The 17,583-nt window shown below is 39.0% G+C and overlaps 2 protein-coding genes across 2 annotated transcripts; both read left to right on the forward strand.

Moving 5' to 3' along the window:
• Positions 1-1,738: 1,738 nt before the first annotated feature.
• LOC116252363 (probable glycosyltransferase At5g20260) lies at positions 1,739-5,487 on the forward strand. Its single transcript, XM_031626568.2, has 4 exons — positions 1,739-2,052; positions 2,165-2,337; positions 3,610-3,958; positions 4,707-5,487. The coding sequence occupies exons 1-4, from the start codon at positions 1,882-1,884 to the stop codon at positions 5,367-5,369; spliced, it is 1,356 nt and encodes a 451-aa protein (XP_031482428.1). The 5' UTR covers positions 1,739-1,881; the 3' UTR covers positions 5,370-5,487.
• A 3,396-nt stretch (positions 5,488-8,883) lies between these two features.
• LOC116253182 (probable glycosyltransferase At5g11130) lies at positions 8,884-10,852 on the forward strand. The gene is made up of 3 exons (XM_031627953.2): positions 8,884-9,117; positions 10,186-10,222; positions 10,266-10,852. The coding sequence occupies exons 1-3, from the start codon at positions 8,884-8,886 to the stop codon at positions 10,850-10,852; spliced, it is 858 nt and encodes a 285-aa protein (XP_031483813.2).
• The last annotated feature ends 6,731 nt before the right edge of the window (positions 10,853-17,583 follow it).

Consider the following 17,583-nt stretch of genomic DNA (forward strand, 5'->3'; position numbering starts at 1 on the left):
ACCTCGAACCAATCGAGTTGGCTTGTGAACCCATCCTTTCTTCATGTAGGAGAGCGCTTTCCATGTTATGCCGGTTAACATGAGAAGCTAGGTTCCCAGCAGCAAGGATGGGCGACAAGATTGGCTTGGGCTGGTTCTTTGACGCTCGGGCCATTTTGATAAGAAAAGGTCACTGGTTTGGGCAGGCTCAAGTCGACTGCTGAGGGCTTGACTCGGCCCTATATATATATATATATATATATATACACAGCCGCCTCACATAAAAACTCTCGGCGTCAGGGGCGGAGGGAGGGGGAGGGCCACCTAGGCCATGGCGTTACCTCAGCCAATTAAAAAAAAATTACATTGAAAAAATTAAAAATTTTTGGTTACGGCATGTATTGTTTGACCTTACTTGGATTCAGAGGTTTGATAGTTCGGCCTGCCCCTAAGAAAATTCCTAGCTCTGCCGCTGCTTGGTGCGTCATCGATGACTTCCTCAAAAACTCTTTGTGTGTCACCCAGGGTTCTATTAGAAGTTCTTCACATGTCATAGAGGGGTTTCTAATAAAATGTTAAGGGTTTTAAATAAGGATTGATATTGAATTAGGTATTCACTGACCTAAAGCTCATAATTTTACCCGGCCAGATATAATTAAGTGGACTGAACTTAGGCTGCTGATAAGGGTGGGCATCGGGCCGGGCAGCCCAGCCCGGGCCCGGCCCGATAGCCTGGGTCTCTACCCAGGCTCAGCCCGTTTAAAAATAAAAAAAAAATTTTTAATCATAAAATAAAATTTTTAAGTATAAAATATATTTATTAAAAATAAATATATATTATTAAAAAAAAATTAAAAAATATATTTTTTAAACTTAAATGGGCCAAACTGGGACAGGCAGGGCCGACCCGGGCCCGGGCCCAAAAAATCCTGGCCCGGGCCCAACAGGGCCGGGCCGGCCCTGCGGCGGCCCAGCCCGACCCCCACCCTTAGCTGCTGGCAAGACTTCAAGTCAGTTCAAAACTGGTTTTGTCGAGCCTTGGACCAGCCGTCCCGCCCACATTCCCAGCCTAAGATCCCACGCTTAGCACACGAGTATTTTATTAATTTTATTAGGGGATGTTTTTCAGTTCCACTTTTGCTTCTGGGGTCTTATTAAAGGGACATTTTTTGTTATTTTTAAGTCATACCACATCGTCCCTTGCTATGGGCCATAGCATCTAACCAGATCCGCTTTTAATTAAGCTTATTGATTAGTGGCTACGGATTGATCAAAGGCCACATGAGTAGTAATCTTCGGGTTTTTATTGTGGTAATTCTGACTGAGCTTGATGTCGTTGTCCATCTGATAGATACTTCAATTGTTGTTTCTTGTGGCTTCAAATGGAGGAAGCTTTCAATAATCTACCATTTCCTGAAACTAAACAAATTTCTCCAGCAACAAAGATGGAGACGGATTTCAAACGAAAGGGCCCTTTTGTTTGTTCTCTCGTCTTCCTTATCTTTCCTTTGCGATTCGAACAAAGAGATAGTTCCCATGTCAGCACTCAGCGTGAAATCAATCCCTTTCTGTTCTTGTTCACATTTTGCAAAACTGTTGAACATAATGTTGAAAAAACAAATGAATCGGATCCAAGTTGGGAGCCGTGAAATCTTTTGATGCTTCCAACTCAAGCCCTCATTTGACAGTTTTGATGAAAAATGTGATATTTGAAAAGAAAAACCGTGCAAAATTCCCCTCAATATACAAATCTTCCCAGAGAAGAAAAGACAGCAGCAGGAACTGACTAGAAAGCAACCTCCATGGTTTCTTGCTCTGGCCAAAACCAAAAGCTCCGGTGCCATGCTAATTGCTATGTAAGGGAGCTTGAAACGAGAGAAAATATAGAGAGACACGACCAACATGAAGGAATACATCACAGCAGTCCTGCTGCTGTTCATCCTCATATTCTCTGTGGCCGTCATCAACTCCAACACAGGTGGTAAAACCTCCCCTGTTCTCACCTTCCTTCTTTCCCCTGCCACATCCTCTACCAGCGGCTATCTCAAGACTGCATCAGATGCTCCAGCAACAGTAGGAATACAAATTCAGTTTAATGACATATACTTTTCTCTTCGTTGATTCGACTACCCATCTGTTTGATTGCTCTGTCTGTGTTTCTCTGTGTGTCTGTGTGTATCTGCAGAGGAAGTGGAGGAAAGATGGAAAGACGGGCAGGTGGGAGAAGATGGAGGAAGGTCTAGCGAGGTCGAGGGCGTCCATCAGGAGGGCGATCCTGGAGAGAAACTGCACTTCTCGGAAGCGGCAGAGTTACATCCCCAGCGGCTCCATCTACCACAATCCCTACGCTTTCCATCAGTAATGAACTTGTTTCGATTTCTCTGAAACGAAGACGATTGCTTTAGCTGCGTTTATAAAAAGAAACAACTTTTTCCTGCCAAAGTGGGTGACGACGATTCCGAGATTCCCCTGTTGAAGCTCACTGTTCATGAACAATATTTCATCATCAACGGGTCCTGGTCGATTTTTTGAAGCCGAAGATCATGAGCCCGATTTCTGGAAAAAGCTTATTTTCCCAAACTGCTTTTGATTTGGAAAATTTAATGTCATATGGATATGAATGCTAAACATGACGTATGAGGCTGGTTGGAGCATATGATGCTACTTTTTAGATACCAAAAAGGTGGATGGGCAAAGATTAGTTGATAGGTGTTCAGCCCTCAACTCTGAAAAGCGGAAAAAATATTAGGGACTTTGGTCTGTACAAAGTATCACACACACACACACACACATATATATATATATATATATATATATATATATATATATATATATATATATATAACCGTCCGTCATGTTGAACCTGAATGGTCATATAGTTAGGGCTGCACACGAGCCGAGTCGAGCCCAAGCTTGGTCAGTTAGAACTCGACTCGGCTCAAAAAACTCGAGCTCGGCTCAAACTCGACCCGAGCTTCTTAGAGCAAGCTCGAGCTCGACTCGACCACACAAAATTGAGCTCGAACTCGATTCGTTTAACCCATTTAACTCGTTTCGGTGTTAACTCGTTTACCGTTAACTCATGTAAGCATTAACTGTTCAAACTCGTGTAAGCGTTAAATCATATAAGTCGTATAACTTGTGAAAACGGTTTTGACAATATTATATAGACTATTGATTTGCAAGTATAAACTAATTGAGTTTTTAAAATTCGAACTCGACTCGTTTATCATTTAGAGTATCATTATAAGCTTGAACTTGACTCGTTTATAAATGAGTCGGAGTTTTTTTGAGTGAGTTTGAATCAAACATGAGTTAGCTCTGCTCGTTGTGCAGCCCTACTTATAGTACACCATTAGACTCAAATGTCATAATGTCAATGTCATGTATGCAATTGTTTGCAATCTGGAGTAACAACCACTTTTGCAGTCAATCATGACTTCTATGTGACTGCCATGAGTATTCTCCTCGTTTTTTCTTTGGCATTCTTTGGCATTCAATACAAAAAGAAGAAATTATAGTCAAGATTTTCGTGATCTATGCAAGTGAGACAGCTGCTTTATAATGAAAGGTTCGATTCCAGGCCAGCACAGAATCAAACCTCTAACCAGAAACTTGAATTACTTGCAGGAGCTACATAGAGATGGAGAAGAGATTGAAGATATGGATCTACAAAGAAGGTGAACCTCCCATGTTCCATGAAGGCCCATGTGGGAATATATATTCAATAGAAGGCCAATTCATCAGTGAGATGGATGAGAATGGACCTTTTGTCACCAGGAACCCCGAAGAAGCCTTGGTCTACTTCCTTCCCTTCAGTGTGGTCAGAATGGTCGGTTTTGTCTATGAAAAGGGCTCGCTTGATCGGCAATCCCTACCAGACATAACGAGCGACTACATCCAGGTCATATCGGCCAAGTATCCATATTGGAATCGGACCCATGGTGCAGACCATTTCATGCTCTCTTGCCATGACTGGGTATGAAGAAGATCCATCTTTTACCTTTTTTCTTTTTCGTATTGAATTCAAATCTACATTATTAAGGATGTGAGAGGAATGGTTATGTGGTTTGCATGTTTTCATTAACATATAACAATAGAATTATGGTATGTTTCTTTCACCATGGATTTGAGATTCCCAGTGATATGAGATCCCCGGTGATATGAGACCTCGGAGATCACCAGGGATCTCAGAACCATGAATTTTAATTTTAAAAGCATGGATTTGAGATCTAAATTTGTTTGTTTGGGCGGGGGGGGGGGGGGGGGGGGGGATGGGAGGTACAAAACTGCGGATCTCATATTCTTGGTAATCAAACACGACCTTAGGGACTTATGAAGCAACTTTAATCTTAACAAAGACAATATTGTGTCACTATCAAGGGCAGAGACACAAGTTTTTTCATGTCCAACAATGAGAATAAAAATTCAAGGCAAGAAAACTTTAGGCAAATGTTCACTATAAGAAAAGGAATGATTCAGTGACGTGATAAATGTGTTAGGAATGAGATTTGTTGACACTACATCAGTGTAGTTAGGAGACAAAAAAGAAATGAAGTGACTTAGAAAGTAGCATGAACAATGCATTGAATTTAGTGACGATCCCACGAAGTCAGTGATGCAAGGGTGCACTACTGACGCAACCAGTTCATGTCAATTTTAACTTGATTAATTTGCCTTCCACGATTCTTCCAACATTTTGAGGGCACTCCTCTCTTGAAGTTCAGGCACCGTATGCTACAATCGGCCGACCTGTGTTCAAGAATTTGATCAGAGTTCTGTGCAATGCCAACTCCTCCGAAGGTTTCTTCCCAACGAGGGATGCCCCTCTCCCAGAATTCAACATGGGGCATAAGCTTCCGGTTCCTGTTGTCGATCCATCGCCGCTTTCTGCAAAAACCATGCTGGCATTCTTCGCCGGAGGCAACCATGGCGTAGTAAGAAAAATTCTCTTCAAAGAATGGAAAGACAAGGACCCACAGGTTCAGATCTTCGAGTACTTACCAAAAGGCTTAGACTACGGAGAGTTCTTGAGGAAGACCAAGTATTGCCTCTGCCCAAGTGGGTACGAAGTCGCCAGCCCCAGAATCACAGAGTCGATACTCGCCGGCTGCATTCCGGTGCCGATCTCCGACAGCTACGTGCTCCCCTTCAGCGATGTGCTCGACTGGACTCAGTTCTCCGTCCCCATTCCGGTGTCAAGGATACCTGAAATTAAGGAGATTCTCAGGGGCATTCCGGAGAGCACGTACTTGAAGTTGCAGGCGAATGTGTTGAAGGTTCAAGGGCACTTCGCTGTGAATCGCCCTGCTAAGAGGTTTGATGTCATGCATATGTTGTTGCATTCAATATGGCTCAGAAGACTTAATTTGGGACTTGAGGATGTCTAATGTTCATCTTCTTTCCTGTTATGTATTCTTACATTTCAATTATATATGTGCAGTTCCACATTGACAGACAACCAAGATTCCCTAAACTGATTGAACTTTAGTAACTTGATTTCCCTTTTGTTTTTTTGCCTTTTTCTTGTTATATGCACAGGCCTCCCTCATGTTGCCAAAGGGAAGTGCACAAATGACTAAAATGCCCTTGTATTTGAGCTGAACGCTTGGAGTACCCAAATGACAAAAATACCCCCTTTCCACCCGGCCTTCTTTGGGAGATCCCATATAAAGTATAAAACTTGCTTCGGATGTGTTTTTTTTTTGGGATTAAATCGACTGAGAAATAGTAAAAAAAGAACACGAGAAATTAACATATCTGCGTTCTAAATGCACCTAAAACGTTCTTTCATAAATTTATAAATCCAATATAAAAGATAGGGGAAATTGGTAGATCCAATATTTTTTTTGCTAAAAAAATAATTTAAACAAAATAAAACCATCATAATATGTTTATTAAAACTAATTTGATGTTAAACATATTTTATTTTATTTTTAGTTGTTTTTACAAAAAATGAAGATTTTTTCGTGGTTAAAATTTTGATGTTACATGAACCATTCAATTTGATGTTTTCTCAAAAGATGCTTTAAGTTCAAAAAATAATTAACTTAATGTATGTTTCTCATCAATTTATTCTTGAGATCATAGCTGTAAGTTTAGATGGCAACAAAGGAAAAGTACTTTAATCATTGGATTTAAGCAGTCTGGTTTTTATCCCTAACCTAGTAATCTAGGTTGTATAAATTGCACATGTAGTTACTTAACTAATTTTACTATTAATAAAAAATAACTAATTTGAATAGTTAAACAAGAGTTAGTAATCATATTTTGTATAATTAAAGAGGCCAATAAAAATCAGTCAACATACAATTTGTTGATATACATGTTATTTTAATAAAGTTTTCTATTAACCCAACTAATTTTAGCAATAACCTTGGCCTTGAAATCAAAATTACAATACATTAAATTATTTTTAAAATTCATAAAATCCAAAAGTGGGCCAATATGAGCCGATTCTAGCCGAACAACTGCACTGCTTGACAAAAAAGTTATTCCCGTTGGACAACCCCAAAATTTAAGTGTATGGTTTTAATAATATCAAAAGGTGAGGCGTGTTTTTTGTTTTATAATTTTAATGTGCTGTTCACCAAGATAGAATATTGCACAATTAAAATATCACAAAATGCCGAGCAGCAACCATATGATCGACATACCTGAACTTGTGGTTAAATACTTTTTAACATATTGTTTTTAAAAATTAATATAATTTTTTTAATTGACTGATTTTACCGGGTCAATTAAAAGACGCTATTTACTTGGTTGACTCTTGGACAATTTTTTTAGGATATTTTTTAAGGATGGTATATAAGTACCAAAATTTCTAAAGGGTGAAATTAAAATTTTTGGAAATGCTAAATTATTTTTCAAAGAGTCAAGGGACCGTGTCAAACTCAAATTTGCATTAGGCGATTAAACCGCGGTCCGAATACGAATATGATTAGTAACTAAATATGAATTTCTTTATCAAATCCAACTAAATAAATAAATCCATCTGATTCACAAAGTAATTAATTTAAGAAAATATGAAAAATGAAAGACAAACACTTCAGTGGTTGTTTGACATGAGTAACAATATGTTACTGTTGTTGTATGTATATTCCTAAAATCAAGAGAGATTTATGGACCACTTTACAAAATAATCTACAAGTCTATCATATTTTTTCAAGTAGATACATAAAACAGTAACATACTATTATCGTTGTGTTGTCTAGTGAACTCATTCACTTACACACATGAACCACCTGGTTCACACACAAAGCTAGCGCAAACTGCTTCATACCATTCTAAGTTGCAAACGTCTATGTAACCGCAATTGTATGACCAGTTGATACTATGAGCGCTTTGGGGCACCCCAAGATATATTTTAAAAAACCGCTATATAATTAACAGGACCAAAACCCGTTGCCTTACCACTTGGGCACACTCCATTTATTTTATTCAAACACGAATATAGGCAAAATGATTGAATTCATACAAATTATTCAACAGTCTCTCGAAGGAAGGAGGTGAGAACCCTTTTTTTTAATATTGGACTGCATCGATATCAGTGATAACATACCAGTAGGATGACATTTATGCACACGATAATCAAACTAGAGAACCCCAACCAGCTAAGCTATACTTGTTCCACTTTCATTTACAACACAAGTCGTTGAGGACGAACATAAAAAAAACTTAAGCTGGTTATATGCACCGGCTTATAAGGATCTACCACATATCACATGTCATGTAACCATCTCTCATAAAAATTGACCTGTCAGGCCTTTCTTTATTTCAAGCTTTCAAATTCCACCATCTTCTGCACTGAAGGAACACTCGGAGATTCTTACCAGTGACGGGGATCTTCTGCAGTGATCAATGGCTGCAGAAACAAGAAGCGATTTGAAACATACCGCCCACGCGTGTTGGTGCGAAGAAGAGTTTTTGAGACCAACCGCGGTAGGAGGCCACTGTCGGTTGCTCTGATAGAGGCCCAAGAAGGAGAAGAAGAAGCGAATGCAGCAACATGAAAGGAGCCTTGTCAGCCTTTCTTTTCGTGCTGGTTCTCGTACTCCCTGTGGCCGTCTTCAATTTCTACAATGGCAGTGGAACAAGTTCCTCCGGACTCTCCTTCCTTCATCTCTTCCCTGTAACCATGTCTGCCCCCGCTCCCACTGATTCTGCTCCTGCACCCATGCCTGCCCCTCCCGCCGACTTTGTCCCTGCACCGATGCCTGCGCCTCCCATCGAGTCTGCCCCTGCAACACCCAATGCCACACTTAGCACCGTCTCGAATGCTTCGGTGATTACAGTAGGAAGTCGAACTCAGCTAATTAATCTCTCTTTATCTTCTTTCACTGATCAATTGAAATGGCCAACCAGTTTTTCTGACTGTAACTGCCCTCTCTGGCTGCAGAGGAAGAAGAGAGGCAGCGGTGTTGAGAAGAGCAGGTTGGAGAAGTTGGAGGAGGGTCTTGCCAGGTCGAGGGCGGCCATTAGAAGGGCTGTTGTGATGAGAAACTACACCACTCGGAAGCGCAAGAGCTTCTTGCCGAGGGGGGGCATCTACCACAATTCTTACACATTTCATCAGTAAATCAACTTTGTCTTTGCCTTCTTTTACAGAAAGTAAAAAGAACTAGTGATCAAGCTTTCTAGGAGTTGATCAGGCCTTGATCACTTCAAGAATCTTTTAGCAACGAGCTTATAATTTGTAGATGGCATTTGAATCCTGTTACTGATCAGATGTGGAAATGGTAGTTATTATAGTCATAGATCTAGTTACTGAGCAGCCGTGCTTGGTGTAAACAGGAGCTGCATAGAGATGGAGAAGAGGCTGAAGATATTGATCTACAGGGAAGGGGAGCCACCCATTTTCCATGAATGGGAGTGTACTCGATTGAGGGCCATTTCATCCAAGAGATGGACAAGCAGAGGCTGCCCTTTATCACCAGTGATCCAGAGCAGGCCTTGCTCTACTTCTTCCCTTTCAGTGTTCAAAGAATGAGAAGATTTGTCGCATCCAAGGCCGGCGTTGTGGCTCTTCACCGAATGTGGGCAGTCATCAGTGACTACGTCCAAGTGATAGCAAACAAGTTCCCATATTGGAACAGCACAAATGGTGCAGATCATTTCATGGTCACCTGCCATGATTGGGTAAGTAAAAATCTCCACCACTTTCCTTATGTTTTTCTTTACTTCTTCACCGGTCCGTTATTTGAAGCCATTGTGAAAAGCACATTTGCACCAGCCATTATTGCTCACATCTAGCTGTAAACACTGATTGGAAGCGGCAAGTTTGCATGTGCTAATTCCACTGCACATTCTGCAAACTATAAAATATTAATAGGTCTTTATGACAATCATCCTTCAGTTGTGCACTTAATTTAGTTTTTATGACTGAGAACCCCATCCTTGTCATTCCACTCTTTTAAGTGAGATGGGGTTAACGATCCACCACCCAAAAAAGAGTCCCAAAGATCACTCCATTCCTCCCTGGACTGTTTTAGCATCACCAATGGTAAATTCAACTTAAATTTTTAACCAAGATTTGCTCAAGGTTGTCGATGATCAAGAGAACAACACAGGACATCATCCCTCCATCAGTCTTCATCAATCCAAGACGAGTTCCTAGATTTGCACCCTCACTGACTCAACAGCACGAGCATAGTCTCCAGCAAATCGGGTTACTAAGATCCACTCATTAATTAGTGTTGATCTCAATGAATCCATCTTAAAATCACTTTTCCCAATGCGTATTATGGTTTCCTAACATCAAAATATGAGGTGTCTATCCATTTTTCTAGAGCAGGCCAGGGAAGGCATTGCGTGCAGATCCGGATTCAGCTATTATTTCAATATTATTAGTGGCCCTGATTCAGATCAGTTGTCCCACATGAACATAATGTGACGATGGGTTTACAACTGGTGGTGTGGTGTGTTATTTTTGAAGGGCAGTCTCCTAATAGAGTGCTGATTTGGGTTGAGGGTTTCAGCTCTCGAGGCTCATGTGGCTCTCTTTCTCAACACACACACACACACACACACACATACACACACACACACACACACACACACATATATATATATATATATATATATATATATATATATATATATATATATATTAGTGCATGTTGCATTCATTATCTTGAATACAGTTTATATATCTTGATTTATCAAGTCAATTTCAATTTGAATTGGGCTCTTTTTGGTCATGTTTAGGCACCATATGTCACTGTAAAGCAAGAGCTCGTCAAAAGTTTGATGAGGGTGCTGTGCAGTGCCAATATCTCATATCTCAGAAGGCTTCAATCCAAGAAAGGATGTGCCACTCCCAGAGTTCTACTTCAAGTTTCGTCTCCCAAGAGCCGTCAGAACCCCAACTCCACCTTCCTCAAAAAGGGTATTAGCATTTTTTGCAGGAGGCAACCATGACTCCGTTAGAAAGTTCCTCTTCGAACATTGGGATGGTAAGGACCCCCAAATTCAAATCTTTCAACGTTTGCCTAGAGGCCAAAGCTATAAGGAGCACATGATGAACGCCAAGTACTGCCTCCGCCCAAGTGGGTATGAAGTCGCCAGCCCTAGGCTCACTGAATCCATACTGGCTGGTTGCATGCCGGTGCCGATTTCCGATGGCTATGTGCTCCCCTTCAGTGATGTTCTAGATTGGTCTCAGTTTTCGGTTCCAATTCCAGTTCAAAAGATACCCGAACTTAAAAAGATTTTGATTAACATTCCTGAACATTCATACTTGAAGTTGCAAGCAAATGTTATGAGGGTCCAGAAGCACTTTGTGTTTAATGACCCTCCCAAGAGATTTGATGTCATACATATGTTGTTTCATTCTATATGGCTTAGAAGACTTAATGTGAGGTCACATGATTAGTAGCCATCCTTCTTATTCTTCACTTGCTTGTCTATTCTCCATTGTTAGCGTTCCCTTCCAACACCGAAAAGCAAAGCAAGCGTACCTCATCAATTCCACCATTGAGACTTTCTTGGAAAAGGCATTAGTGACGCACCTGAATTAAATAATTTAGAATGGTAGTATTAGTATGCTAAATGAGCAGCAATGCAAGAAGCAACATGATTCGTTCCTTTTTATCAAGAACATGGCATAAAACATAGCACTCTTCCATTAAAAATAAACTAGCGAAGTTTGGGATTTGTATGCTATTGTTTACCCAAAGGAGCAACTCTAGATCCTCGAATATTCGGAAAAGCTGTTAGAGGTAAAATAATTAATCCGATCACTTGCCCCAAACTGTCGACTCCAAAGCCTTTGTTGAGAGAGAAAGTGAGGGCATTAGCAAGAGAGGAGAAAGTAAGAGCGATTATATATATATATATATATATATATATATATATATATATATATATATATATATATATATATATATATATAAAGTGAAGCATTAATTATGAGACATGGATGCAAATTAAGGGATTAGGTTAAAGTTCTTTAGTTAAAAAAAACTAAAAGATTCAAACAATTTTTTAAGAACTTATAAATCTGCATGTATGCGCGTCACATTTTAATGATCCAAGTGCCCTTAGACTGAAATAAGAAAAAATCTTTTAACACTTGGTAAAATCCATGTCATTCTCCAAAAAGTTTATAGGAGCAAAAGAAATTTTTGCTTGCCCAAAAATTGAAGCTGAATGCAGAAAATAAAATATCTCAATCTTCAGAAAGAAAATTTCTCAAAATGCATGTTAGTTGAGAACACGCTTGGCATAATTAGGATTTTGCTTTTTATGTTGGTATGAGTTCGTCATACTGGTGGCACAGAAAGGTGTTGACGTACCATTCTTATATATATATATATATATATACATATATATATATATATATATGTGTGTATATATGTATATAACGGTTCAAGATTCGGATATGAATGAAAAATCAGATTTGGATTGTGAAATTGGACTTCGATTTGGATATAACTTTTCTTTGTTCATATTTGAATTCGAATATGTGAATATCCGAATAAGCAGACACAGTTAAGGTTATGTTAATTCAATCCATTAACATCTCTACAACTAGAGTATCTTAGCCACTGTTTGCAGTCTAGAGAAATAGAGTTTATAGGAATGGAACTGACCGTCAGGCTCTCACCGACCTTCTGAGATGCCCCTCAAGGCAAATTTGGAAACGGTTTAGAGATCCATTATGCATAAAAAGTTATTGTACACTTTCTGCTAAGTCCAATGGTGGCCTTCCATGGGTAAAGAAATTGCTGAATGCCGTACCCCATTTCCCTCCACCCCTATGCCCCATATTTTGGGGTGGATTTATGAGACAGTAACAAAGTGTTATCATTGCAAAACTGCTCCTTAATAACAGTAACAATTTGTTACTAATCCATGAATCTATCATAAATAGCCAAACTGTTATATGAATATGCCTCTTTAGTGTAGATTCATGAAGCAGTAACAAACTGTTTTCTTTGTCAACCGACCTCTTAACTCCCCATCTCCATCCATCGCAAGACAACTAACACATTGCCCTACCAACATATATATACTACGAGGTGAGGCATAGGTATCTAGGTTCTTCAGCTCCCCATCTTGATTTACTCTGTTGGAGAAACCTATTCTTTGCTTGATTTATGCATGGCAAATTCTAATCAAGTCGAACCACATAATCAAATTAAACTTATCAAACATGCAATTTTCTTGATTTGAAGCATATTATTTCTCTTGATTTCAGTATTGGAGATAAACCTAGGCATGCAGTTTTTCTTGTTTCTGATTAATTGAACTTTATAATGATGTCTTGGAATTCACATGTAGTGTGTGTATATGTGATGTACATGGTTGATTTTGTAAGAATCAACCAACGAATTGGTGAACAAACATGCCAAGATAAAAATAAAAAGGAAAATTGTGGGAGTATTTGTTATAGTCCACCCTTTGAGGTGTTGTCAATCTCATATACCAATCATCCAACTGGCGTTTAACTTATGAGATGAACCACTAAGTGAAATTATATTGCTATGATTGATGAAAGCAACTTGCACTCTTTGAGATTTGAGCCGGGCTAAATCCTGCACCAACTCCCAAGTGAGTGTTTCACAATTCAATTGCTATTAGAACTCATTTTTCAATAATATTAATTTGTCAAAAGCCTTGAAAATTCTCTTCTAGTGCTCAACAATTAAAGCCTGGGCAACGGGCCCTATACCCGGCCAGATAATATATCGGGTCAGGCCGATTAAACTTTTTTTATTTTTATTATTTTAATAATATATATTTTATTATTAAAAAATATTTTATATTCAAAATTTTTTAATTTTATATTTACAATTTTTTTATTTATATTGGCCCAGGCCCGGTTTCAAGTGTTGGGTATCGGGCCGGGCCCAGGCTCAAGTTTCGAGCATCGGGCCGACCCGATTCCAAGGTCTATCAACAATCTCCAAGATAACAGAAGCGCTATTTCTAATGCAACCAATCCTATTATAGTACAGTTCTTTCGATCTAGATTCGGGAACAACACCCGGGATCTTGCTTATTTAACTAAGGGCCCGTTTGATTGCCCAAAATAATTTGGTGGAGCGGTTGAAAGATGTACGGGCAGATGAAATTTCGCCCGCCCGAAACAAAAACCATCAAACACCCTGTTTACGATAAAGTGAGCGGGTGAAATTTCACCTGCTCGACATTTTCCTTTCGAAAGCTTCTGTTCATTTCACCCATGCATCTTCCTTCGCAGTCGACGAGCTCCCACTTAGCAAAGGCCGTCGCTGCCGGAGAGGGTTGAAGGTGCAGCAGAGGCGTCCTCTCTCTCCAGCCACTCCTAGCACATCTCCTTGCCCAATTCATCAGTACCCAAGAGAGGAAAAGATGACAACGACGATGATGTTGAGACGTCCCAAAAACGAAATCTCAACAAGGACAACGACCACAAGCAGGAGGGGCATGAGGATGCTTCTCCTCCGCCATGATTTTGATAGTCATGCCCCCTCGATAATTGCTTTGGCCGAGTTTGCTCTCCCACCCATTTTCTCTGACCCAAAATCAAAACCACGAAGGGGTGATGAACAGGAAAAGGAAGCGAACGAGAAGACCAGAGAAAATTGAAGGCTCGCTCTCTCCAAAACCTGTCGCTTTAGTTCGAATTCTCGAGTTTCGTAAGTTGATCATATCTCTCTCTGCGCTACCTGTCCTCCCGTGCAACTCTCTCTCCCTCCCCTCCTCTCTCTCCATGGCCTTCTTAAAATTATTTCGGAAGGGCAAAAACATTATTGTTGGGCTGCGAAGTTGGGTGTTCATTATGCGGCTTCTTCTCTGATCAATTTGTATGGGAAATGTGGGGCTGCTTGGGACGTGCACAAAGTGTTTGATAAAATGTTTTGCAGAGATGTTGGCTATTGGAATTCCATGATTTCTGAGTTTTGTCAGAATGGCCTTGCTTCCGAGGCTGTTGTTGTCTTCGAACAGATGATCACAAGGAACGAGCATCTGGAAGGAACAAAGGCATTCATTGTTGGGCATAAGGCTACAATATGAAGAAGAGCAGTTCTAATCAGGGGGAGGAGAGGAAGATGACCAAATTGATTTTTACAACTAAAAATTTTCTGCTGTTTTATTTTCTGTGTACTCTGATACTGATATGGTGGTCAATCCAGTTCAACATAATATGTTTTGTAATCTCTAAGATATGGTCCATAACAATTTCATTCAATACTTAGTCATTGATTTCCTCTTTTCATCAATACTTGGGAAGAACGTACCTATATCGCGCCGATCAACTGCCTTAGTAGTTGCAGTAAAATCTATATCATGCCGATCGCTTTAGTGGTTGCAATAAAATCATTGGGGACTTGAAAAGAAAAAAAACAATATTTATCACGTTAAATTGTTCTTGTGCATCAAACATGGTTAAATTTACCACGTTAAATTCTTCCTGTGCATCAAACAGAGCCTCAGATTGGAAGAAGGAGAAATTTCATCTTGTAAATTTTTTCAGAAAAATTTACCACGTTAAATTTCACCCGACAATCAAACGGACCCTAAAGAACCAAAAAATTAGGTATTTTTGCTACCTAGCATCTTAGAGTATGTTTATTTTGCATAATAGGATCGATCTTACATATTTTACTACAAATATCAAGGTTTGGGTATTCGTCACTTAGTTTTAGAGTATGTTTGTTTCACTAATTCTCATAATAGGACATATTGTCCTAAGGGGCATGTCCTAGTTGGCCGAATTGACATAACAGGGAAGGGGCCGGTCGTCAATTCAAGTCCTATAAATGCTAAATATTTCATTTGACTGCAAACAATGAGTATGTTCATGTGACGCTTAGTTAAGCGGTGTCCCGATTCCCACCAAAACCCTAAGGTTAGGGAAAAAAAGGAAAAGGTCTCATACTCTTCAGGATATCTCTTCCCAAGAATAGGACATCAAGTGCAGCCATTCACCAAAAAAAGAAGGAAAAAAAAAAAGATATACCTTCTCTTGAGTAAAAAGTGTAATTCAACGTACCAGCTTGTCTTGAATTGCACTTGCTTTGTTTATTCTCTAGTGCTGGTGTTCCATTCAAACACCGAACAAGAAATCAAACATACTATCACTCTTACAGGACACCTCTGTTCAAACCACTTAGATCAACAGGAAGGTGGAGACATGATTTTTTGGATATATCTTGCAGTTTTTGCACAAATGGACGATGTACAGGAACTGTTTTTCTTCCAGGCAAAAGGGAGAAGTATTTTCTACGGGAAACTAGATAAAATGAGCCGGACTCCATGGATTTAACAAGAACATTTATACATGGCAATTCTTTTTCTAAGAAGAAAGGAAGAATATGATATGAAACATGCTTGATGCACGACCAGAATATTAAACTTCAGTAGCCCTCATCGGAGTGTTACTCAAAGTCTTTAGAGGAGTACATGCTGTGTTACGTAAAGCATCACTAAAAGTAGTAGCGGCAGTGCTTTCCTTCGGTATCATTATTTGCATATGCCCCAGTTGCAAATTTTTGAAAACCTTTCAGTGACGCTCAAAACTTGTCATTATAGATTCTTTTACACCTTTGAAATATTCTAACAGTGAATTAAATTGATTGGCCATGGATTAGTGAGGCCGCTTTTGGAAAATATTTTTCTACAATTATATCATATGCTAAAAAGTCAATTGCTTTAACAATCTGTTTGGTTGGAGGAAAATGAATGGAAAGAGAGGGAAATGGTTGTCAAGCCGGCGTTTGGTTGGTTAATTAAGAATGAGGGTAAGGAAAGTAAAGCAAAAAAGCCATGTTGATTGGTTGCAAAGGAAAATAAAGAAAATGCAGGGAAATGAAAGAATAACTCAATACAAATCCAATCCCTCCAAAATTCTGGGGATTGGGATAGAAAGAAAAAGTATCCAAACAAGTTTTATCTGTTCTTCATTTTCCTTTACTCTCTTTTTCCTCCTGGTTTCATTCCGGGGATTGGGATAGAAAGAAAAAGTATCCAAACAAGTTTTATCTGTTCTTCATTTTCCTTTACTCTCTTTTTCCTCCTGGTTTCATTCCCCTCCGTTTGCTTTCCATTTCTTTCCATCCCTCCCTTTCCTTCCTTTTCCCTCCATCCAAACGTAGCGTAAATGCCTTGGTTAGAACGTCTAAACAAGATCAACCACATGGTATAGAAAGTGCATTAGTCATGAGGAGTCATATGCTTAATTAAAACAATTTTTCCGCTTTCACATCTTTCAAGCAACATTTAGTTAATTCCTCTTAGATTTTTGTTAAAGAAAATGGTTTTTGTCTAAAATCATTTTTTACAAGAATTTAAAAGACACTAGTGATCTGGGATATATATATATATATATATATATATATATATATATATATATATATATATATATATATATATATATATATATATATATATGCTCCTAATTAGTTGAAATTCAAGAAAAGAGCCTGAATGGGCCCATTTATCAGTCTAGTTCTGGTGGGCATGCGGAGAACAAAGCTTGATGATCTTAGATGATGCAAAACTTTATACTTTAATTTGCAGCTACCAATTTTTTGTTTTTTTCAGTTAGGAGCTACCTAAACTTTAAAAATTGTAAGTGCCTGGGATTCATCTCTCAACATCGACTTCATGAACTGCTAGCATTATTTTATTGAAACTAAATATTCGTAAGAACCTAATCTCCTTCTTTACATATATATTCTTTTTCTCATTCTCTACAAGCAGAGATGAAGGCTGGAGTCACATACACCCTCACCTAATCATTCTGCTTGCTTCATAAGGGTTGGCCATTTTCATTTTGATTCTGATTGTTCATCAACTTGGAAGGAGTACGACAGCTCGGAGGTCTTTGGGCTCCTCATTTAGTCAATGGAGTGAAATGGCTCGATGTAAACTCCATGGACTTTTCGAGTCATATAAAGAATTGAAATCAGCTGGCTATAGACGGATGGATTTTCTTTTTTATATTATGTCGCTAAAGACCGTCACCAGATGTGCATTTACAATAGTCGGTTATTCGCCATACTTTTCGAGACAGAATATGAACCTTTTGAGACGGTTTTTAGCAACAAAAAAAAAAAAAAAAACCATTTGGCCATTGAGGTAGCAAATTAATTTTAATTTTCTATATATAGGCAT

Source organism: Nymphaea colorata, chromosome 4 (genome assembly GCF_008831285.2).
Source record: "Nymphaea colorata isolate Beijing-Zhang1983 chromosome 4, ASM883128v2, whole genome shotgun sequence".
In the NCBI taxonomy this organism is placed as follows: domain Eukaryota; kingdom Viridiplantae; phylum Streptophyta; class Magnoliopsida; order Nymphaeales; family Nymphaeaceae; genus Nymphaea; species Nymphaea colorata.